This window comes from Arvicola amphibius, chromosome 5 (assembly GCF_903992535.2).
Source record: "Arvicola amphibius chromosome 5, mArvAmp1.2, whole genome shotgun sequence".
In the NCBI taxonomy this organism is placed as follows: Eukaryota; Metazoa; Chordata; class Mammalia; order Rodentia; family Cricetidae; genus Arvicola; species Arvicola amphibius.
This window is the reverse complement of record NC_052051.1, coordinates 85,928,154-85,953,328: the sequence shown is the minus strand read 5'-3', so window position 1 is coordinate 85,953,328 and position 25,175 is coordinate 85,928,154. Positions and strand designations below refer to the sequence as shown.

Here is a 25,175-nt window from a genome sequence, read left to right as displayed (position 1 = left end):
GAGGCTTTGCATCCTGCAGTGTCAAATATCAGACAAGGTTCAGCTTTAAATACATCGTTAGTGTGCAAACTTGAATTCATCTTTAATAAATGGCAAAATTACATGAGTATCAAAACTGTTTCAAATAAATTTCATGACTTATTACCAGCAAATGTTTTGTGTACATATTTTATATACCTAAGTGCTGTGGTCACATAAAAATTTCTTTGGCAAAAGGGTTTGTGTAGAGGAAGCATTTAAGAAGCCCTGGCCTGTACTAAGCAGTGGTGGTGCATGCCTTTATTGAGTTCATTTAAAGGTTTGAGTTCAAGGCCAGCCTGGTCTACAGAGCCATTTCCAGGACAGCCAGGGCTACACAAAGAATCCCTGTCTTGAAAACCAAAAACAGAAGCCCTGTGCTGAAGAGTGGCCTGGGTACAGAGGCTGAAAAGCGCTGTTTTAGGAGCTATGCCAGAGGCCGGCACGGGGCTTTCTGTTCTGCTGCTTTCTTCGTCCCTTTGTCTTCAGTACCGAAGGCATCACAGTGCCGACAGCGACTTTCTCCACTGGAAGCTACGGAGAGGCCCACTTCCAATCTGCCCTAGAAGTCACAGAATCTCAAGGAGAACGTGGCAAGGGACTGGCGTTTAGGAAATACAGGGATGAGAGTTACAAGTCACATTTCATCAGCTGCTTTCTGGGGCTGTGATTACCCAGCGACCTATTTTATCATTTACTGTCCCTCAACTTCTGATTTTATTCGAATGTTGTATCACATCCCAGAAGTCCCAGGGAAAACCAAGGAAAGAAATGAAGATATTCATGACAAGTTACCAACAGGGAGTCAGTGGACATGTCCCTATCTTCCCTTCTGTCCCTATTCTCTCAAGTCAACAGACATAACACATTCTTGAACATATTCAAGCAAGGTCAACTTCTCAAAGCCTGGGACCTTGCTTGGCCTAGGGCATTTCACTGGGCACAGGAAAGCAGGCCTCTCAGGACACCAGGCCTCGATTTTAAGATACACCAGTCTTCTGTGTGTCCAGCAGTGGGGGACAGCCTCTGTTTTGGTGGAACACATATAAAATAACCTGATCTGAACTGGAGCCAATAACCAGGGTCTCTTCTGATCCTGCCTACACGAGGGAAGCTACAAATGCTAGGACCCAAAGCATCCTGGCCCTCCTATGAGGCTTCTATAGGCTGAATCTTTCTAAAAATACCTAACTATGAGTGCCAGACAGCCTGGTGCTGGTTATATAACTCACATTACCAGCAATGCTCCCAAGCCCGCAAGGTAAAATGCTGCCAACCTCACCTTGACACACCAGAACACTGAGACACAGAGCCGAGAACTTACCCAAGCTGGAGACCTGCTCGTCTAAATCGGCACCGGAGCCTGGATGTTTCTCACTCTACAGACTTATATCTCCTTTGTCAACTTCTGAGTGATGTCCACTACCATTTCTAAGCCAGTTTTCAGACTTATTGGTTCACTGTATTATTTCTAAGGGCCAGCAATTTTATGTAGGCTCTTCCCCCTGCCTCTTTTTTTTTTTTTTTTTTTTTTTTTTTTTTTTTTTTTTTTTTTTTTTTTTTTTTGTAAAAGCCCAGGTACTGAATTTGTTGATCGAAACAGTGCATGCATCTGGGTCCATGGAGGCAAAGGAAGCTTCCAGACTTGAAACCTAAATATGAAAAGGAACTATGAAAGTGCAAATGAGGGTGGGCTGAGGGGAAAACTGCATTTCACTTTCTAGTCCTATATGGCCACAGTGCATAAGGAATTTAAACACAAAATTGTGTAGTTGGTTACCTATTTCTCTAACAAAAATTTGAACTAATCAACTTATAGAGAAAAGGTTTGAAAGAGGTAGCTCTAGCTGCCAAGCCTGATAATTTGAATTTAATGCCAAAGGCCACATGGTGGAATGAGAAAAGCAACTCCCTAGGATTGTCCTCTGATTTCCATAGGTGTACTGTCACACACACACAGAGACACAGGCACACATGCATGCACACACACATATTTTAAAAGAAAGGTGTGTTTTAACTCACCATTTTGAAGGTTTCTGTCATAAATGATTGCACCAAAAGCTTTTGATCCATGAAGAAACAGCATAATGAGGTGAGTATGAGGTAAGCAAAACCCCTACCTCAAGGCTGGGGTGCTAAATGACCGGCAGAAGGCATCAGAACCCCACAACCTTCCAGAGGTATGCACTCAATGACCTAACTTTCTCGCAGCAATGCTGACCTTCCAAAAACCCAACCCAGCTCCTAACCATGCCTCCTTGAGGGACAGCCCTTTATCACATGGACCTGTGGGGTCTAGACCATAGTAACTTTCTAGGGCATCTCAGATTCTGACCTTGCTTAATGCCTCCCCAAACAGGTCTCATTTCAAATTTCAAATTCCCTTTCCAAAGCTGGGCGGTGGTGGTGGTGGGTTTAATTCCAGCACTCAGGAGTCAGAAGCAGGTGGAACTCTATAACTTCAAGGCTAGCCTGGTCAAGGGAGCAAGTTCTAGCACAGCCAGGGAAAACCTGTCCCAAATCTCCCCCCACCCCTAAAAGCTCCATTTTCCCGTTCTAATGATCCATTGCTCATTTGACAATCAGCAGTCGTAGAACATTTCTTTAAATGTAGCCCTGAGCTCGTGTTGTCTGCTGTTTTAACTATCAAGGGTACAAGTGCATACAAGCCACACTTCTTTTATTCCTTTGTCTCACATGTGCACCACACACACACACACACACACACACACACACACACACACACAGAGAAGTTGCTCAATAAATGATCCAACAACTAATAATTAAAGATGAATGAATCTGAAATATCTCAGGACCTACGAGGATAAGGCCTGGCATTTGACGTGCATCGGAGATGAGCAGACTCTTCCAGTGCAGCGTCCCCTGGAAAGCAGAGCGACCATAGAGGAAATGAGCTTAGAGAGGTTACGTGACTCCTCTGGAAACCCAGATCTCCTACTCTGCAGCTCGGGTGTCCACTCTAGTTGACTCTCATGACTGCCTGCCTGTAAAACAGCCTTACCAGTAGAGGGAGCAGAAACATGCTTGTGTCTGGGAGCCAGTGGGGCCTGTGTGCTGGCCCAGTCACCATGAGTGACTTTATTGAGTGTTTCTGTGCTTTGTCTTTAAAATCCCAGCAACAATGCCCCTTCACCATCACCTCTGGGTGGTCCAGTCCATTGTGGCCGACACACAGTGGGGGAACAATAAACCATATCTCAGGGCCCCACTAGGCGATCACAGAGACGTACTCTGGCTGACACACAGTGAGGGAACAATAAACCATATCTCAGGACCCCACTAGGCGATCACAGAGACATGGAAACTAAGCAGACACTGGTTCCTGTTTGATGCTTTTAATAAACATTTGAAATCAGTTTGCCTACTTGAAACTTAAAATAAGCAGTTACATCAAATGGTCAAATAAACGGATTGCTGAAAAGGTATTAGTACCCAGCAAGAATTTCAGGAGGCAATTAGATCTCTGGACAGAAGGCCTTAAAATGGGGCATGCCATCCATACCAGAAACTGTTTAAACTAAAACATGCTAATGTTGCAGGATCATCTGGGGTTCTGTGTAAGAGGCCTGTGATGAGCCGTCTGGGAGCTGAGGCAGGAGGTTCAGGAGTTTAAGGCCTGCCTCCAGTGCCACCCTAGACTCCAGAGACTCTGTCTAAAATCTAGAAGCAAGAAGAGAGCTGGGGATAAAGCTCAGTGGGGGAGTGCTCACCAAGAATGAGTGCAACCCCCAAAGGCAATGAATAAATATAGATAGATAAATAAATATAGATAGGTAGGTATATTTTATAGTCAAAAGACTAAAAGACTATTACTGTCGTGTTCTTGATGGCAGTAATGGTGCCAACAACCTTACAAACACAGGATTTAGTAACTTATAAGTGCTCCATCAAATTGAGCACCACGAACCATTACAGTGATGTGGAAAGACAATCACCACACAACATGCAAACTCCCAAGGCACAAGCAGTCTGCTTTCCCTTTTGTTTTAAAATGTGCCCAGGACAGAATTAAAAAAAAAAACTGTCTTAATAAGATAAAACTAAAAATATTCAAAACAAAAAATAATAAAAATATTAAAATATTTTCATAGACAATGAGATTGTTAGTGAGTCCCCCTCCTGTTTATTTAAAACATCAATTTTTTGTTATAAAATAGTTCAACTTTTTTTTTCTTTTACAGGGGCAGAATTGGAGTCTCATTTAACATTCCTTTCCAGAAAAGCTAGGTCAGTGATCAGGTAAATTAAGTCAATTGTAATAAAGTGAATTGAAGTTTCAAGGTAGTTAAAGTAATTAAAAACCTGATAAAATCCAGACTTGGTCGCTAGACTTAACTGTTGTGAGTTGGCATACTTTTTATGAGGCCTAAATATGGCTCAGAATTACATATGAACAATTATTCATGCAAACAGCCATGTGACCTGTTTGTCCCCGGTATGTGTAACTCAAACTCACATATTTCTGAGTCCAGGTTGGCTGCACTTCTCTGAGTCGTGTATGCTTGCTCTCCACTACTTAATTTACTCTGCCAAAATGGAGTGGAATTTCAATGTAGAGTTACCCATTAGCTCCAAGGCTAAATTTAAACCTCTAATTAAATTAATCCGTTCACCTTAAACACTTTGCTCCTCCCGCGGAGAAGTGTAGCAAGGCTTCTTAGGTGTCGCAGAGCCTAATTCAGGAAGACAGTTGCTCCATACTGTGTTTAGTTTTGGCTTAGAAAACTGGGTGGACGTTTTGGGAAGCCCCTGGGTAGTCCCACAGTTGCAAGTCCTAAAAAAAAATTGTTGCGGGGTGGGTCCAGAATCAGTGTCCTTAGGCAGGAACCCATATTTCTGGAACATATAACCAGGAGCCAAAAGGATGTTTATGAGATAAATGGAAATAACTGTCCGTATCTGTCCCCGTTTACAGATGAGTAAAGAGATTACACTCGCAAACATTTAAAGGTGACGACAGGAACATAAGTGCAAGATTATTTTAGCCCACCCAGATCTTCAAAGAAAATGCAATACATTTTCAGGGACCAAATGAAAATCCTGCTATCTTTTGCTAAGAGCACCCGGGGTGTGTATGTAAAACAGCTGGCTCACATAGAAGGTGCTCACAAACCTAGGCAGCTAGATGCCTTTATTCATCCTTAATCTTGGCAGCCACCCCCTGGGTCTGCGAAAGAGTCGGGGCACATCCCAGTGGTTAGCGACTATTTCGGTGGGAATGTCCACGTAGAAAATTGTGCCCTCCCGCGTAACTGTTAACAAGGACCGGTGTGCCCAGGCCCACGGGTAACGCTAGATTCGGTTACTAGTTCGCGGTGCAAAGGCTCCAGGTGATCTCCCTGTGAACTCTTCTGCGAGCACAAGCCTGGGCTGTGGCTCACTGGGCTCTGTGGACACCCGCGATTCTCCGCCCGAGCGTACAGAGGTGACGTGCTCGCCTCCAGCACCTGGCTTCCGCGAGCCCCAGGAATAGGACCGGCCGGGCGAGCCCCCGCCCTGCCACGCGCCGGTCTCTGCCTTCCTCCTCCTCTTTCACCTCCTCCTCCTCCAGCACGGTCGCCTCCCGCCGCTGCGGACTCCGCCTGCGGCTTTGTTTTCCTCCCAGGTCTCATTCCCCACACGTGATACTGTGTTATTGCAAAGAGCGCTTGGGAGCACGAGCGCGGGGCGCGCGCACCTATAAATACGGCCGGCCGGGCCGGGGAACACGCGATCGCGCGGCGCGCAGGGCCCGCCAGTGCGCGTGGGTCCCGGGCGTGGAGGGCGAACCAGAAGCGCGTGAGTCCCAGCGGCGACCGAGCGCCCAGGACCGAGCATGGCCAGGCCTCGGGAGGGCAGGGCCGCCGCCTCGCACAGCGCCCGCGCCCCGCGCCCTGCCCAGCCCCGGTCGCCGAAGCTCGCGGCCGCCGCTTAGCACTAGGCACCCGCCACTCGCTTCTTGGGCACCGCGGAACTGACGCCGCAGACGGACACAATGGCGGCGGCGACTGCCACCGCGGGCACGGCCGCCTGCAGCAGCAGCAACAGCAGCAGCAGCCGCCGCGGCACGGACGCGGCGGCCAACAGCGGGGTGCAGGCGCCGCCGCCGCCTCCGGCTACCGCTAAATCCGAGCCTCTCCGTAAGTCGCGCGTGGACCCGCGGCGCCGCCAGGCTGCCCTGTCCTTCCTCACCAACATTTCTCTGGATGGACGGCCGCTGCTGCAGGACGACGAGTGGGGCGGCGGCGAGGAGGGCGGCGCGACCAAACCCGGAGCGAGGGCTAGGATCAGCCTGCTGGCCGCCGGCTGCAGCGCGTTCTCGGCACCGGGCACCGCGGTCGCGCCGTGGACCGCGGTCTCCGGTTCCAGCCCTTGTCCGCTGCCTCCGTCCCTGGTCCCCCGGCCGTCGGGGGAATCGCTGCCTCCCCGTTCAGCCCCAGCTGTCACGGGTGCTCAACTGCAGCTGCCCGACGGTCCGGGTGGCGTCGGACAGGAGGAATTGGAGGAGGACGATGCCTTTATCAACGTGCAGGTGCCTCTGGCCAGCTTCTTGGGCCCTGGGACCCCCGGGAGTGCGAGCGGCAGTCGGGGCCGCCTCAACTCGTTCACTCAGGGAATCCTGCCCATCGCCTTCTCCAGGCAGAACTCGCAAAATTACTGCGCCTTGGAGCAGCCTGGCCAGGGCGGCAGCACTAGCGCCTTGGAGCAGCTGCAGAGGTCCCGGTGAGTATTCTGGATGCCAGGAGCGGCCAGCTTTGCGGTGTCCTTACGACAGGAACCCCACGGGGGTCGCTCCCACCTTCCCGCGCCTGACTAGATCCCGGGCTCCTGGCTGGAATCCCGAACTACTAGGGCATGTGAAAAGGGGAAGAGGCCCAGGGAGTATGTGGTCACACGTGTGCATGAACTCGGCACTAGCCGAAGGCGCACCATGCCCCTGCTTTGGTCAGGGAGTTGGAAGAGGCAGTTAAAAAGCTGCTCTCAAGCCTCCCGGTGCAAGCTTCCTGAAAACCGGTCCAGACCCGGAGGCGCGTCCCCAGCTCCGGGCGAGCAGGCCGGGTGCAGTGGGTGGGGCCGGGACTGGGCGGCGCTCCGGAGCCCCAACTAGTAGCAGACACGTGGGAATCCACTGGAAAACTTTGTGGAGCCCGGGAAATCGTGTTTTCCTTTTGTTTTTCTAAGAAGTGGAAAGTTTTTTTCTGGCATTTCCTTGGTCCAGGCCTAGGGTGTTGGGGGCAGAAAGGAAATATGGCCTGAGACTTAAATTCGGAGAAAAATTGGCGAGAGTTAGAAGCTTGCTATATGCTTGTGTGAGTTATTTGCGGGTTTGTGACATCTTAGCAAAACCGTGAAATCTACTTAATGGAGAAATAGCTGTAGTCCATTGCCGTATGTTGGTGCAGTTGGCTTTGGTTCCGTGTGGGATAGTGAGACGCTTGCAGCAGAGCCCTTCCTAGCTAATAAAAGCCTCCTAAGAAATTATCCCATCTTAGTTAACTAGCAGAAACTTAGGGAACCAGAACCTCTGTTTCCTTTAAGGGCTAGGCCCTTGCCAACGTTCTGTGGGCACCTAGGGATGGAGGGAGACCACTTCGGCTGCCCATGCTCTCCTTGACGCTTCAGCGAGGGCTCAGACTTGCTATGGCCTGAATAAGAAGGTGACCGCTGTTGGAAAACTTCCTTTCTGAATGGAATGAGAGAAGAAGCAGCTGGGTGCACACAGGAGTTTGGTGGCTTCCCAGTGCTGTAGCCAGAACCATGCTGCTGTTGGGTCTGATAGTTCCAGTGTACGGGGTGGGGGTGGGGGTGACTTAGGCACGGGGGTGGAGTCTGGGGAGTCAGCCTCCTGATTGCACCAATGAATGAGTGATTCCGGGTACAAGTGGCAATCCTGCCCTGGCATTTCTTGTCAGAGCATGCATCTTCTGGAAAGCCTATGAGTGGTTGGGCAGCCCTAGGCTGGCGAAATAGTGTTAGCACTTGACCTCACACCCTGGCTCTTAGTGACTCTGGAGTCTGAGCCTAAGTCCCGCAGAGTTTATGACAGGCATTATGCTAAAACAGCATGTGGCCTGGAGGGCAGATGTGCTGACAGCATCAGGAAATGGGATTACCTTCCACACTTCCTCCTGGAAACTCGTTCCAGAGGTGTGGAACACAAAGGACACCCTGAGCTCCCTTGCTAATCCTAGTCCTGGAAAACTTTAGGGTGCCTTATTTACTTATTTATTTTTGTTTTTCTAAACAGGGTGTCTCTAAGTAGCTCTGGCTGTCCTGAAACTCACGCTGTAGACCAGGCTGACCTTGACTTCACAGATCCACCTGCCTCTGCCTTGCAAGTGCTGGGATTAAAGATATGCACTGTCACCACCTGACTAAGATCTCTTCTGTCCAAACACACATCCTAAAGATGTGTCTACCTGACAGTCATACTTGACCAAACTATTTCTGAATAGCCTGTATTTGGCAACCTGATTTTGGCAGTTCTTAATTGGGGGAGGGGGCAGAGGGAAGGCTGAGGTGTTTGAGGAATGTCACTGTCACCATTGAGACTTTTTCCGAGGTGTGTCAGTTTTATGGCCCCTCAAGAGGACTTTCACCTGCTCGAGGTTGCTTGCGCTGGCTCACCTGTGGCCCTGGTAGGGCCAGCCCTCTGCTGCTCCTTGCCTTCCTGGTGTATTGACTTTCTGAAGCCCAGTGGCCAGTGGGCCCTCTCAATACACTGTTTTACAAAATCTACTGGGAGGTGAGCTGCCAATCAATGCAGAGTTTCTGTGGATTCTTTCCTAGCTCTGTAAGAAAGTCTATGGAACCTTGTTTTTTCCTGATTGTGAACTCTGGACCCTTAGACTTATGGAGAGTTCAAAAGAGCAGTCTGTTTCCACTATGTCCCACACGAGTTCTTGCCCAGGTTCCCCAGGTGGTTCATAAGAGCTGCCATAGTGGGCTCAAGTCCGCTCTTCATAGTGAGTTGAAGCTCTTCAATATTGAGTTTGTCATGGATATATAAAAATCACAACTTCAAGGCCTGGACTCTCAAAACTGCGTCTGGTTTCTTCCCTCTGCACTCTTAAGGGACAGGGGCGGAACCCAGCTCCTTAGGCAAGCCAGAGAAGCCTTCAGCCACTCTGCTGTAACCCCGGCTCATCTGGACTCATAAAACCAATTAGAATGAATCGCCTTGCTGTCCGTGTTGGAACTGCGGTGGGAGGAGCATTTCTGTGGTCGGAGCTTAGGATGCAAGCTCAGTAGCCATGAATCCAAGCGGTGGTCACCACCGCTGTACACAGAAACTGGACATCAAAGGTCTTTGACCCCCCGACACACACACGCAACTGCCCTGAGTGTGAATTCTTTCGCAGACAGGGAGACTCCAGGGTCAGATTGAAGACTGGCCCAGCCACTGAGAGGCACCTTGGCCATGGACTGGGCTTGGGACTGGAGAGGAACCTGGGTTTTTGCCATCCATACATAGCCCCTTCCTTTCTGCCCCTCAGCCTTATCATTGTCTTGCACACAGTAGGCCCACTCCTGACTGTAACAGTTTTCTGGAGCATAGCAGGCCAGTTGTTCCTGTGATTCTGTAGCCCTCTTCTGATGGTCTGATTTTTTTTTCTGTTTCATCCTCCAACTTTGTTACCACTTCCTAGGCTCCCTTGTGTTTGCAGGGCTCCCAGAATCCTGCCGGCCCTTGTGAAAGGATCTCTGTGCAGCTCTGGGGTTTCTGAGCTGCAGTTTAACTGTACACACTGCTGAGCCCCACATGGGCAAGGTGTTAAATAGACAAAGGGAGCAGATTTTTGGTAAGGTTTTAAAACATTTTATTTTAAAAACATCATCCAAGGCCACAGCAGGCTTCAGAGAACCTTGGAAGCTGCTGAATGGCGTGCAGCGTGGGGCTTAGGCATGAATGCTAGCCAGAGGGCTTCCCATGGGGCTCGGGTGTGAGTGCCAGCCAGGGGCTGCAGCGTGGGGCTCAGGTGTGAGTGCCAGCCAGGGGCTGCAGCGTGGGGCTCAGGCATGAGTGCCAGCCAGGGGCTGCAACGTGGGGCTCAGATGTGAGTGCCAGCTAGGGGCTGCAGCATGGGGCTCAGGCGTGAGTGCCAGCCAGGGGCTGCAGCATGGGGCTCAGGCGTGAGTGCCAGCCAGGGGGTGCAGAGTGGGGCTCAGGTGTGAGTGCCAGCCAGAGGGCTTCTCAGTGGGGCTCAGGCATGAGTGCCAGCCAGGGGCACTGTTTTTAAACTGTACTGTTTAAAAATAGCACAGGTCTTGGCCTTTAGAACACCTGAGTTAGCTCTGCATGTAATGATCACTGTGTCCCATGCAGAACGACGTTTACGGTGGAAGGAGTCATATGATGAAGGACCCATGTACTGGGTTGGAAAGCTGGTGCCATGATAGCTGTATGACCCTGGGCAGGGGAAGGAGCCATATGATGGAGGACCCATGTTTTGGGTTGGAATGCTGGTGTGTGACCCAGGCAGGTGAATCGGCAACTTTCCTCTTGAGCTCTTTGGCCTGTGTCTTGGCCCCTTGCAAATGCCTTGGCTGTACTTACCTTTCTGAATGCTAAGATTTCCTGAATGTTAAGTGTGCTCTAGGTCATGTGCCAGTGCAGCTAACATGCCCTGGGGATCTGCTCTTAGAAAGCAGGTGGTCCAGTCAAGCAGGGTAGCTTTCTTCAGCAGTACTGGCTCTCAGGATCCCAGTCCAGGAGGATCAAGGCCAGCCTGGATTATTTATTGCCCGAAACAAAGGCTAGTTGTCCTTTCTGAGCAGCTAACCAGCCTTGGGATAAAGGAGAAGCCGCTGTGGAGGGAGGCACTGTCCAGATCTGACAACTTCCTGAACCGCAGGCCTGAGCTCCGAGGTTACTGGCTTGAGTCGTGCAGCCTTTCAGGGAAGAACCCAAGGTCCTTTCTGTTTGCTTCTCCAGCCACTCAGGCTTTCCACCGCCCTGCTCTGTGCCGTCCCTCACAGCTTCTGCCGCTGTACACTGTACTCTCTGAGATTCTAGCGTGAAGAAAAATGCAAACCATCCGGGATTGAGAGCCAGAGCCTGGGAAGGGACATGGTCATTTCCCCTAACTTTGTCACCTCCTTGCTTTGTGGATGATTTCCTCCGCTGTCAGCAAACCCAGGTTACCTCTGAGCCATGCTTCCAGCAACACGAGTTCCAGAGTCCAGAGCTGTGGCCTTGGCAGAGCCAGGCTCCAGGCAGGTGCTTTCCAAGGGCTGAGCGACCACTGAGCTGACCACTGAGCTGAGGAACATTATCATATGGCCCAGGCCTCCACAGTGTTTCTATAGTGACAAAGTCTGCAGTGTGTGTGATCCTGGAAGGCTGAGCAAACGGGAAGCCTGGTGTTTGCTCGCCAGGAGAGGAGTGGAAGCCGCTCTGCCTTGCTCACCCAGCAGCTAGCTCAAAGTCACCTTCCTGGGGAGTTGAGGTGAGGAGGAGTGGCCAGTGACAATGGGCAAGAGGGAACAGTGAGAGCTGCTGACCTGACCCAGGACCAGCTTGGAGAGTTCTAGGCTTTCAGCCTGTTTCCTCATGGTAGTAAAGGCTTAGGATAAGTGAGCCTGCTTGTCCAGGGCTTGTAGTGTAAGGCCTGTGGGCTGTGAAGGGCAAGGGCATGTCTGTCTTAGGAGTGTAGGATAATTTAACTATGGAATTAGATGCAAAGCGGTGGTGAGTTTGTTTATGCTTGGGAAACATGCATGGGTGCCTGAGGGAGCCGAGTGAGTCCCTTCGGTGTAGGGTAGACTTTTGTTTATTTTCTGAGAGTGGGGAGCAGTCTCAAGAAGCCCATACCAACTTCAAACTTGCTTTGCCACAAGGATGGTCTTGAATTTCTGCCCCTCCCAACTCCTGTCTTTTAAGTACTGGGAGTATAGACAGGTGCCTCCTCCGCTGTGCCACCTGAGAAACTGGAGGGTGACATTGAACTTCAGACTCTGGAGGCCACCATTCCCAGCCAGCACCCCTCCCTCATCAGGAGTCCAAGGTCATGCACAGGCAGAGGGCGACCTTGGGTACTTTGTTTTTCTGTCAGGTGTGTAGAAGAAACTCCAGTACTGGGTCTTCACGTCCTGCATCACGTATGATTCAACAAATGCTGACCGTGGCTAGACTCAGTCACACAGCCCCACAGTGCTGACCACAGGAGGTATAAACATAAAATTGGGTCCCTCTCTGTGTTGAGTGGCCCAGGTAAGCACGTGTCTTAGCACAGTGAGTGATGGTAGGTAAGCTCTTTCCCACAGAGCCTGCATACTTTTCACCCTCCTGGAGCAAGACTTTAGACACAGTATTATTATTTAACACACATGTAGCAAGTCATGAGGATTTGGTGAGTCCTGTTTATGGCCATCCTGAGACAGTGTATCAGCCCTGGTTTGTTTTTTTTGTTTTTTTTTTTTTTTTTTTTTTTTTTTTTTTGGAGACAGGGTTTTCCTGTAGTTTCTAGAGCCTGTCCTGGATCTAGCTCTTGTAGACCAGGCTGGCCTTGAACTCAGAGATCCACCTGCCTCTACCTCCCGAGTGCTGGGATTAAAGGCGTGCGCCACCACCGCCCAGCTGGTTATCAGCCCAGTTTTAAGGTGTAGAGAGGTTAAGTAACTTGCCTGAGGTTCCTCAGTCCATACTGGGACATGGTTTTCAGGCCTTCGGAATCTGCTGGTGCCTGCACACCTCTGTGTTGCACTTTCTTTCGTCAACTTTAGCCCACAGAAGCTGACTTGATGACCTCAAAGATCATTGCCCACCCTGACATCTTTGTTTAGATTCTTACCTCTGTATCATCTAAGGAGGAACTCTGTGGGCCAAGGCAAGCAGGACTCTCTGTGACCACAGTAGTGAAATCAGGTACCTAGTTGGGAATCCCCTCCTCAGGTGCCTCTCTCCCCTTTCCATCCCTGCTGCCCTCCCTAGCTGATCACACTGCCTCTATCAAGGGGCCTCCTCTGTTTAACATTCTGTCTTCAGTGTTGTGCAGGTCCCAACCAGGGGTCAGCAAGGTGTGGTCCACTGGCCTTTTACATATCGATTTCCCGGAAACAGCCACACCCTCACATGTCTGTTGTTTTTGGCTCTCTGTGCTAGGATGACAGAATCAAGGAGTTGTAACAGAGACTAGGAGATCAACAGAAGCCTCAGCTATTTATTCCTTGGCTTGACCTGGTGGGCTCTCAGTGCCCAGGTGTGCAGGTATCCCAGGCCCCTTTCTGCCCACCATTGGCAACTCTGCTCTAGATAACATGTGTTCTTTGAGATAACCTCTTTCTTCTTTTGGCCATCATTCCTTCTCCCTGGGTGGGAGACTCACCTAAGACCCACATCTAAGCCCCCACCAGTCTTATTCTTCGTATTTCTTACAAAGTGGCCCTGGCTGACTCCTGGTTGCTGCCCTCCTGTCCCCACCCCCATGCACTGGATGGCTCAACTAAGCCTCTTCCAAGTGCAAATTCATCCTTTTCTCCCAAGACCATCTTCTCCCAATCCCCAGGCCTTCAATCCTGCCCCAGCTTGTTTGGTAAAGCAGGAATCTTAACCACCTCCCACTCTGTCCTGCAACCTGAAGGACCCATCCCAACCTTAGCTGAGGCTGCCTGTGTGGCCTGTACCTCCCACCTGCTGTCCTCCAGCAGGTGAGAAACAAGGACAAGGCTCTCACCGCCTTTCATTGCTGCATGTTCGGAAAATCCCTTAGCTATGGGTGGGGCTGGGTTTGCCTAGCGGAGGTATTGACAGAGCTGATGGTGAGCTCTGGACCAGGACTGTTAACACCACAGGATTCCACCAGACCACCAGCTGGTCCCTTTCCTGGCTTCCTGGGAGCTGCTGTGCCCTGAGGCCTACCCATGAATTTTTCCCTCTGGAGGCTGTGCCATTGTCCACATCAAAGGAAACACATGGGAAGCCAGTTTCTGAAGAATCTGCTGGATAGCTGGACGTGGTGGCTCATACCTGCAACCACACACAAGATGGAGGCAGGAGGACCAGTGTGGGTTCAAGACCAGCCTGCACTGTATAGCAAGACCCTGCCTCAAAAATGCTTCAGGGAACAAAGGATCTGCCACAGAAGGTGATCTAAATGTCCCCAGGGTTACTGTCATATTTTCTACTTCCCAATACAAGGGCTGTGGCTGTATCATTTGGTAGTGTGTTTGCCTAGTGTACTAGCCCCTAGTTTGAGTCCCCAGCACCACAAAGGAAACAAAAGGCGAACCCATCAGAAGAGTTTGGTCTTTGTAATTTTAAAATGAATCTTTCAGGGCTGTAGAGATGTCTCGGTGGTTGAGAGCACGCACTGAGTTGGACCCCAGCACCCACACCAGTCCATCCACAGCCACCTTAACTTCAGGTCCACTCATCTGAGACCCTCTCTGGCCTCTTTGGGTATCTAAACCACCACCTAACTTAAAAAAAATTAAAATATGTTTTAAAGCCCACAAAATCTTTTGAGATATTGCACCTAGAATCCTGTGCCCAGCACTTGACACTGTGTGGGAATCATGAACTCATTGCTAAGTTTTCATTTACCAACTACAGTGCCATGGTTTTGATTTTGGTTGGTTTTCAGAGACTTCCTGGAACACAGCATTGATAAGGGGTTCCCAGCCCTACTGTTTGTGCGAGTAGTTTGGATAATCGCACACTAGTTCACATGGAACGAGGTTGTCATTGGTGCCCTGAGGCTTATTGCTGCATGTTTAGCCACAGGGAAGAACGCTTAGAAAGCCTTAGCGCTTGGAGCATTGCAGTGTTATGTGAGTACGTGGAGGGACTCGGTCTCACTCTTGAGTTGAAGGACTCTGTGTACTTTATGGAGATGGAGTTCATGACAGAGTTAAAAAAAACAACAAAACAGCAAGGGTCTAGAATGTTTGCAAGGACCAAAGATCTGTCTGCCTTAACACTTCTTTTTATTTTAAAACAATTTCCTCATTGACCCAATTATTAATAACCAAAAATGTCTACTTTGTAGTCCGAGGAAGGCTGGCACTATGAAGGATAGAAGACTGGGCAAAGTTAAACTTTTGCTCCAGGTGAGAGAGCTCTCACGCTGAAGCCTGCTCTCCCAAGTTGAGGGGAGTTTGCTTTAGGATCTGCCATGAAGAAAGGAGAGAAGAGAGGTGGCAGATGCGTGAGGTGTTGTGGCTTTTGCTCTGTCCGGCGGGTGTTGTGTATTTGACTTGTTTGGAGCTCACAGCTCATAAAGGGCCTCTATAGGTTTTCCCTATCAAGGCTTTCCAAGGTGGCAGGGGCAGCACAGGCTAGAAAGCCACCAAGAACACTACAATGTAAAATCTTTTTCCCAATTCTGGGAGTTTTAAAGCATCCAGGTCTTACCCCTTAAGTCACATCACTTAACAAACCCAAAGGGGTCTGCCGAGCACTGCAGCTCGGCCCCTCCATCCTGTCCCAGGGCTCCACAGAGAGCTTCAGACTGGACCTGAAGTTAGCCGCGGTCAGTGTGGAAAAGGACAAGAACAGTAGTGCTATGCCAAGATTTGGGACTGCATCCTGCCCATCAAGTGTGGTGATAGCCTCCTGGGCTGGCCAGCAGCACCCTGGGTTGGAAGGAGTGATGGAAATTTTTCCCGAGAACCCAAGAAGGGCAGCTTCTCCCACGGGGAATGAGCCCTGGCACCCCTGCCTTCTCCTCTGCCTCTCCCCGGCTTTGCCATCACATTGGGAGAGAATGGACTGAGAAGGGAAGGACCAGCCGTGGAGTTGTACAGCGCTGCTACTTAGCAAACCTCACCAACACTCACGTTCCCTGTGTCCCAGTGTGGCCCCTCATCTGTAGATTGGGGCTGTGGTTTCTGCCTTGTAGAATGTGTTGGTTTCCTGTTGCCGCAACTGATTATCTATCAAGAAGAACTTGAAGATGGATTATTTCAGATAACAACAGTCAAAAGGGATGTGGTCCCTCATGACAGAGACAGCGAAGTGGCTGGTCACGTGGCTTCTGCAGCAGGAATCAGAGAGAGGAATGAATGCTGACATTCAGCCCTCTCCCTTCTTCCTTTTTATTCAGTGTGGGATGGTGTGGCCCGCATTCAGGGTAGGCTTCTTCTCAGTTTACCCCAAGAAACTCCCTGATAGACACACCAGAGGTATGTGGAAACCAGTGTTTCCATGACGTTGGCCCTGTTGGCAGATTGTCACAGAGGTGACTGGGCTGTGGAGCTGAAGCCTCAGTCTCTGTCCAGTTAGCTGAACCCCGCTAACTACGCCATGCTTTTCACCAGGAAGCAACTGAGAAGCTGGGTCAGGCCTGGGAAGGTGGTGGGGACTAAGTCCCTGCAGTTTTATTATTTCATAACTGGTAGTAAGACAAGCCTATATGGGAAACCGTGCCTCTGTATCCCCAATGCAGCCTATTTGCCATTGCTGACTCAGCACCGGGGAGTGGTAAGGTGAGATACCATAGCCCTTCTTGTCTGTGTGTGTAAGGCACAGACAGGAGATGCCGTGCCAGAGGATCTCTCTCAGCCCTGTTGGGCGCCCTCAGGGCAAGCCAGGGAGACTTCTTCCCTGAGGTCAGGTGCTGTTTATTCAGCTCGCAGGCTCCAAGTGGCTTACCCCCTCCAGTAGGAGGGTTCCTTGGGAATGGACAGAACAGTGTGGCTGTGACACATAGCCTCGAGTCCATTGCTACTCAGGGAGTTGGCTGACTCCTGTTGTAAGTTCCTCTTCACGGGTCCCCCACCTCCCCTTTTGCACCCCAGACAAACACTTAGAACTTTGTTGAGGCTTCTAGGTATAGTCTGTTTATCATTGGGACAGCAGCAGTTTTAGGATCAATTTTGCCCAGGTGTCTGATCCAGACAGGGTTGGCGTATTCAAATGGGGCCCAATTCTTGTTCTAGAAGAGAAGCAGAAGTCGGGGCCACCAGTCCTGAGGTGGGGTCAGTGCCCCGGGTCGGGGCCACCAGTGGAGTGGAGCCCACAGGAAAACTCTTTACCTCTTTTGGTGTGGGAGTTGTCCTTTCAGGAAAATGCATTTGGGCATGCCCAGAATTTCATTTTTCCACCTACCTTTCCCACTTTAGGGTTCAGATTGAAGCAGGCTCTGGAAATGTCTCCCTAAGGAGGTCAGGAGAGAGGATGGAGGGGTCAGTGAAAGAGGACGATTGAATGCAGTGGTCCAGAGACACGTGATTATTCCTAACGCACGACACCTCTTTTGTCTTCTGTGGTAACACTGCCTTCTGGGCCCGAGCTGGCCCTTACTGTTGAAATCAGAGCAGTGTGAGTACCCAGTGTGAGTACCCAGTGTGAGTACCCAGTGAGAGTACCCAGTGAGAATGCCCAGTGACACCCTCACGAGTTGGGTCTATTACCTTTGTCTCATAAAGGAGCTGGGAGAAGGGCATGAGACCCTTTACTGAGATTGCATGCAGCCTCCTGCTCCCTCCTGCATGCAGTTCTGCGCCAGCTACACGTGGCTTGGGAAACACAGTATTTAGGAGGGTCAGATTAACTGGAGTGGAGGACTCCTATATCATGAACAGTAGAAACCCAGGGTCAGATATTGGGGTTCAACCTAAAAACCAGAAAAGCAAAGCAGCCAAGCCACTAGAGAAGCCTTACCTCTACCAAGGCTGGGCGACCACAGACTCAGCCTCTCTCCTCCCATTTTATATTCCTCCAGTGCTGGGATTAAAGGAGTGACTCCCTGGTACTGGGACTAGTACTGAGCCACCACCACCAGGGTGGCCTTGAACTCACAGAGATCCACCTGCTTCTGTCTCCCTAATCCTGGGATTAAAGGTGTGTGCCACCACTGCCTGCCCTCTAGTGCTTAACTTTGCCCTTCGGATCTTTAGGCAACCCCAGTGAGACAGCCTGCGTGAGTTGTCACGGGCTGAGGTGCGAGCCAGTGACAGTCTTGGAGATGACTGACCTGTGAGTTGGACCTACAGAACATATGCCATACCATAGTTGGCACCTGGCATTGCCACCCATTGGATGTTCCCTTAGGGAGAGTGAGTCTCACTTCAGTGGGAACAGGGACACTTCTGAGCTTTTCAGAGATGCACACATGAGTCATCCATGCCTCCTGTAAGTCACCCAAATAAGTGCCTGGCTTTAACATGGGTGGGATTGTCCCTTTGGTCTCTTGATGCCCTCTTTGTCTGGAGTGGACAGGCAGACTCTCCAGGAAAAGCCCACAACAGTCACCTGCTTTTGTGGCACCTAGGTTTTGTTCTTGCAGGGTGTATGCAGGTTAACAGTGTCCCCTCCCTGTGCCCTCTGGGAGTTGCAGAGTGGAACCTCTTGGGATGAAGAACTGAAACCAAAGGAGGGGGACGCAGCTGCTCTTAAAGAATGGAGAGGATTTTACTGTAGCAGTGAGGGAGACAGCGGGCAGAGGGAAGGGTCCAGGCAGAACGTGGTTGCAGACTAAACAGGACCACAGAGGAGACGGGAGGAGAGAGCAAGAGCCCCAGACTGAGAGGCAACCTGGGCTAAGAAGCCAAGAAAGTAAAAGGTAGACAAAAGAATTAGGTAACCAAGGTGACTGAACTGTATAAGGAAGGGCAGCTGGTGGCAGGACCCCAGCCTGGGCTGGAAAATTCAGAGTGTGTGTGTGTGTGTGTGTGTGTGTGTGTGTGTGTGTGTGTGCAGGGGTGCCAGCCACATCCTGTAACAGGTATGGACTGAGGGATGCTGGAAGAGCCTGGCCCCAGCTCCACTTGTTTTGTTACATAGGCACCTCAGTTAGATGTTGCTGGGCTTGGGACCTAGCAGAAAGGAGTCTATGAGTACTTCAGATAAGCTTACACTGAACCAGGGAGCTCCAAATGGTGACTTCCTAAGACCATGTGAGCACACAGACAGGCAGGTTGGTATAGCATAGTCAGAGAACGTTAAGGAATGCTAGCAACATTGGGAGCCGGAGGGCACAAATCTCCCTAGAGTTCCAGGGGAATCAGCCCTACCCCACCTTGAGTTTAAACTTTCATCTTTAGAGCTAAGAACTGTAGTCAGAGCTAGGAGTCGGTTCTCACATGGATGTACCAGCCTTTCTCCTCTGCCTGCAGGATGAACAGAAGTCCTGTGTTTTTAAGTAAGCTTTCTGTCACTCTAACAAATGGCTGAGATGACCTCCATGGGGAGGTTGACTCAATGTTTGGGAAGTTGCAGGCCGTGATCTTTTGGGCCACTAGTAGGCAAACTGTTTGGGTGAGAGAAATGATCGTGTGCAGTTTGTGTCCAGCAGACGGGAGGAGAGAGCCTGGGCTTCCACAGTGCTCTGTTGAGCATGCTCCCAGAGGAGCCAAAGGCCAAAGGTAACCAGGGCACAGGCATTTAACACCATGGCCCTTGAGGGACATAGATCTAAATTACAACAAAATCAGTTACCAAACCAAAATTAGGGTAAAGGAGATGGCTTGGTGCCTGAGCTATGGGGTTTGATTGCGAGATGGGGGTAGAATCTCGACTCCATTCTGGATATTGACATTTTTGTTCAAATCTTTGGCTGGCTTAGAGGCATAATTCTCTGAATATGTTCCCTAGCAGCGCCCTTCAGGGCAGGTGTAGGAGGCACAGACGTCTTTGTGCTCACAGAGAAGCACTGGGGGAATCTGGAATGTTGAGCACACAGGGCTCTGTCCCTTCAAGGGCAGGAATGTAATACCTATTGTCTGTCCAGAAGTCTAGGAGCATCTAGACACAATCACTAGCCTGGTGCCCTTTGCCCTGCATATGTGGCTAATGACTTTTCCAGCATCGAATCCCCACTCCACCCCCTTATCCATGATTTGTTTCTCTTAGTCTATAGAACCCATCATCCTTTATGGACTTTACAAAGAGTTTCCGGGTATCACATCTGATCTGTATTTATCTTACTTTGCCCCTTAAGGAGATTTATGATTGCTTTGTTGTTCATGCAGGATTGAGTTAATCATCGCCAGAATAGTTTTCACCAAATTGTGCTGTGCTTAAATACGCCTAAGATAAACCACTTGGGATCAGATTCCTGGAGTTTGAACCTGCACCAGCTCCTGAGGTGTGTTGAGGCAAACTGCTTTCCTTTCTCCTAAGGCTCATCTCTCTGCAGCCTGTTAAGACTACAGAGACCCCCCCACAGATGTGTCCAGAACATGGTGCTGTAGTGAGTTTGAAGCCCAAACCCTATGACCATGACCTCCGTGAGGTACATGGACTGTAATCCTCACTAAGTCTGAAGTGGTTATAGAAACAAAATACCCTCTTGATTCTCTGCAGATTTTATGGAGGCCAAAGTCATCATATCAATGGGAGAATTGAACCTGCTGGAGTTTGGTTTTCTCCCCAAGTCCCTAAAACCAGCAGGCTTGGGGCCCCACCTGACCCCAGAAGCCACGCTTTCTCCCTCTGCACTGTTACCATTTGATAAAGGTAATAATTTATCTAAATGAGTTTTGAACTCCGCTAGGACCTAGATGTCCAACACATTCTTAACACTGTCTTAAGGATAATCACTTGTCACTCCACAATGTGGTGTTTGATGAAGGCTGTATTGACGGGGAGCTGCCTTCACGCAGGATAAGGAGGCCACAGTTTACAAATTACCCCTTTCTTCAGACATAGGTGTTTCATGGGGGCCAGGCAGATTGGAAGCATCAGGAATGGTCAGTCTCATTCCAGCTATCCTGCAGGCCTTTACACAGAAAAAGAATTTAGCCTGCATAGCTCAGTGAAATGCTGAACTTTAGCTCTTTGGAGCAGGAAAAGAAAAGTCAAGACTGAAATACAAGGCAATGAGTAATGAGTAAGACACATACAGGCTGGTGGGACCTGGCATAGGAGGAAATATTTACATGAGTGTTCTACATTGATTTTCTTTTTATTGTCACAAATTGGTAGCAGATGCCTGCCTTTTCAGACAGACTCACAAGCTGATCTGAGAGACTCCAAGTTAGACAGCAAATCACTCTGCCATTTGATATATTTTGGAAGTTTCTTGTTGTTGTTTTCAAAGGAACAAGAATGCACACCAGAGAGCTCTAAAGCAGCGCTTTTGTGAATGGTGGTTAGCGAGAGACGCCCCAGGGGAGTCTCCAGCATCTTTCTCTAGCCCTGGCAGAAGGGATGGATGGCATCTCTCAAACTAGGAGTTAGTTCAGCCTGGGGTAGCCATGTCCGACCCTGGCCACTCTGTTTCCATCGTCCTCCAACCTCAGGGCACAGGAGAAACAGAGTGCCTCTGTTGGACTTTAGGGCTTGGTCAAGTGCACTCTCCCTAGGGTTGAAAACAGTGGCTTTTCATTTTGAGCTCTGGGTTTAGTCTCAGCGTGTTTTCTTATGCTGCAGGCAGTTTTTCTTGCTGGATGTAAATACCTTATAAAATAAAGTTGAATGGTCTGATACCTCCTTAGGCCTGGAACACTTTCTCAGAGGGGTGACCACATGCCAATGTGAGCTGATTTCCCTTGAGGCTGTCGAATCACCTGGGTAACGGGGACAGTCAAGTCTGCTCAGGTTTTGATGCTGGGGTGCCATCAGACTTTGACAATCTGGGGCTCAGCCTGAGAAAGTGAAATGCATGTGTGACTGTGGCTGGAGCATGGCGTGCTGACCTGGAGGATGGCGTGCTGTTCCCCCACCCCCCAACTAGTGCACGAGTCACTGCGTCTCAGGGTTTCTCTTACAGCTTGGAAGTTCATTACCCAGAGATGCCAGGGTAGGAACCTGGAGGCAGGAGCTGATGCAGAGACCATGGAAGGGTGCTGCTTACTGGCTTGCTCTCATGGCTTGCTTTCTTATAGCACCCAGGGCCACCAGTCCAGGGATGGCTCCTTCCACAGTGAGCTGAACTCTTCCCCCATCAATCATTAAACAAAAAGATGAAAAGATGCAGCCCAGATTTGCACACAGGTCAGTCTTGTGGGGAGGTTTTTCTCATTGAAGGGTCCTTCTTTCAAAATGACTCTAGCTTGTGTCAAGGTGACGTAAAACCAAACAACACAGTTACTTTTCTCATTGTTGTAACAAAGGACCCTACCCTGCAGCTTGGTGGCAGGGAGCTTGGTGGAGTTACATTCTAGCATGGTGGGGAGACAGTGGCAGAAGCATGAGACAGGGGGTCCAGCTGTCTGCAGCAGGAAGAAGAGAATGCTGGGAGTCAGTTTACTTTGAGTCTGGAATCCCACGAAGTGGTGCCTCAAGCATCCAGGGTGGACTTTGCTCCTCTCTGGAATCATCGTGAGAGGCACCTCTGAGAGGCGCGTGCGCTAACATATGGTTAAGTCAGTGAACAGTGAAATGAGTGGTCACATCTGGGCTGTGCCATAGCCTCTGGTCAGGCTGGGAACTCTCACACAAGAACACAGAATGAGAGAGGATGAGACAGCTCAGCTCTGCACTTCTGGCTGATCTTGGCCAAAGGTTTCCAAGCTGTGAACAGGACACCCAGAGGGCAGTGGGCACCACCCTCTGCACAGAGGTCCTGGGAGCCTGACCACTGTTCTCCATGTGTTTAAAGACATCTGATGAATGTGTGCTGGTGATGTGTGCTTGAGCCCACACATGACAGCCTGGGACTCAGGCTTAAATGAAGGGTCTTGTACGCGTTTAGTCCCCAGGGCATATCAGAGCTTCCTCGTGGTTGGGAACACTAAACTAAACATTAGTTCTATGGTTTGGACCATTTTAAACAGTCAAATTATGACAAAATAACACAAAAATTTAAAAAAATAACTGAATTACCAAGTGTGTGTGGAGGGGAAGGACAGGTGCTTACTGGTGCCGACTGATAAGAGCACAGTGTTACGGTGTCCCTCAGTCACTGGGCAGCTCATGCTCTTCCACTCTGCCTGTGCTCATCCTCATCAAGAGCAGGATGTGGCTTTGATATAGAAGCTAACAGATGAGTTCTATATTTGCAAATTTACTTGTGTTTTGTGATAGCCTCATCAGTTTACTTGGTGCTGGGGACCAAAACAAGGGTACGGTGCCTACTACATACCTGGCCCCTAGAATGTGTAAATAGTGAGGACTCTATTTTGATCAGGTACTTATTACTGTGTTTTCGGGGACAATGGCTAGAAAAAGTCTGTTCCTTTTAAAGGCCAGCCTCATCTAATGTCATGCATTCCTCACCAGCCCCTTAAGGGGTGAGGGCTAGCCCCATCCTCTTCCCTTCATGGATGAAGATGAGAACAATTACATGACTGGGGTCACAACAGAAAAAAAAGACCTCCTGGCTCCAATCTGATTTTAGCCTGTGGTGCTGTGCTCTCAAGGAAAGTCCAAGACATAAATAATGCAATACGATGGGAGAATGCATGCGACGGGAGGATGCATGCGGCAGGGGTGGGCGGGAAGATATGACAGGGGATGGGTACGACGGGGCGATGCATATCTTGATACCGTATTTTTTTTAAAAAAAAATTCCCCCTAATGATTTCTGTATAATTTATTATCCTTGTGATTAAGAGTATAAATTCTGGAGCCAAAATTCCCAGGCTTGGGTCCTGGCATTGTGGCCTCAGCTCTGGACTTGGGGTGGTTCATAAATAAGGTAGAACAAGACCAGGAGGACAGCTCTGGTGGTAGAGTTTGTCATAAACACAGGAGAACCTGAGTTTCACCTCCAGCTGTGTAGAAAGCCAGGTGCAGCAGCACACGCCTGTAGTCCAGCACTGGAGAGACAGATTCTTGGGGCTTAGAACCCAGCCAGCCTTGCCTGGAAGGCCAGCCCTAGGTCCCAGTAAGAGAAGAAGATGCCCAGTGTAAGTTGTAGCCTCTGTACACACGTGTGTGCATGACACTTAGACACACACACAGACCGAGAGACTGATTCCTGGTTCCCTATTTATGAAATAAAGACAGCTATAAACCCAACCAGTGGGTTAAATGAGAGACTCAAGTGAACGGATTTATTTGGGGCTTGCACCCACAGAGCCTGTATTTTAGCCCAGAACTGCACTGAGTATGCTAAGTACTCGAGAGATGAGGTTGGGCCATCACCCGCAGCCCCGAATGAACACAGAAACAACACAGTATGGCTGTGATTTCATGGCTCCAAGTCAAGGAGGATTTTGAAAAAGTTCAGTCCCTTTGGGACATGTGGCTTCTTCTGAGCCTGAGAAGTTCATGTTGAGCTTTCTGTCCTCAGTCTGACTGCCGGCAGCTAGCAGGTTAGACTGTGCCACTTTTTCACTTTTTTCTGTGATCAGAAAGCCTGTTAATCAGAGGGACACCTGCTGCGTCCCACCTAGGACCTGTGACAGGGTGAGCAATAGAGGATTAGAACTCAGGAGGTCACAAGGAAGAGCACCATTCATTTCTGTGCTGCCCCCTCTGCCCCGTTAACCAACTTGCCCATTTTCCCTCCTTCCCTTCTGCTGCCCAGCCGTAGTAGAACAGCACGTATGGGGTGGAGAGAGCCACAGACACCCTGAACCCAGGCGGACCCATGCACTGGGTAGGATACCTTCCTGTGACAGCGACAAAGGGTGGGCAGTTTCCACATCTGTGTAATTATGCTAACTTGAGAAATTTAGGCCCTTTTCTTGTCTCTTGGAACCACTTACTCAATTCTCCCTCCTCTGACCCTGTCCTCACAGCCGAGTGGCACAAAATCAGTACGGGGTAGTTGGGGACAACTCAGTAGGCTCTTAGGCGAGTGGCACAGCCTAGGAGATTCCGCGGAGGGTCTCCTAACCTTCGGTCAGAGGGGCCCAGGGGAGCTCCTCCTGTGTGGACATTTGTCCTGCGGAGGGTCTCCTAACCCTCCGTCAAAGGGGCCCCGGGGAGCTCCTCCTGTGTGGACATTTGTCCTGTCATCTGATGAAATGGCTCGGCCTAACCTGCTTACATAACTAAGGCATGCTCCTGCTCGCAGGAGGACTGCTCTCCCTGAGAGGAGAGGGCGCCACTCCCGCATGCACGCATCCTTGCCCTGTTTTAGGTCGACTTCCACTAGACGAGGATTTTTCTGCAGCATATACACTTCCGATCAGCGAACAAGAACTTCTTTCTTCCTGTCTGTTTATTTTGCCTGGGGCAATGGTGCAAGATGCTCTGCTAAATAGAGCCCAGTCAGATGATCCAGTGTGTGAGCTTGTTAAAGACGTCTGTTTAAGTCTGAAAGAAGTAATTAACACACACACTCGGACAGAAGCTACTCCTAGCGAGACTAGTTTGTCCA

The 25,175-nt window shown here is 49.9% G+C and overlaps 1 protein-coding gene across 2 annotated transcripts in view; it reads left to right on the top strand.

Annotated features, from left to right (window-relative positions):
• Positions 1 to 5,769: 5,769 nt before the first annotated feature.
• The window catches only part of Cables1 (Cdk5 and Abl enzyme substrate 1), a 100,811-nt gene continuing 81,405 nt past the window's right edge, over positions 5,770 to 25,175 (top strand). For both annotated transcript variants that reach the window (XM_038329523.1, XM_038329522.1), the window contains exon 1: positions 5,770 to 6,741. In XM_038329523.1, the coding sequence (XP_038185451.1) occupies positions 6,014 to 6,741 (728 nt within the window). In that variant the 5' untranslated portion in view covers positions 5,770 to 6,013. The remainder of the gene's footprint in view (positions 6,742 to 25,175) is intronic.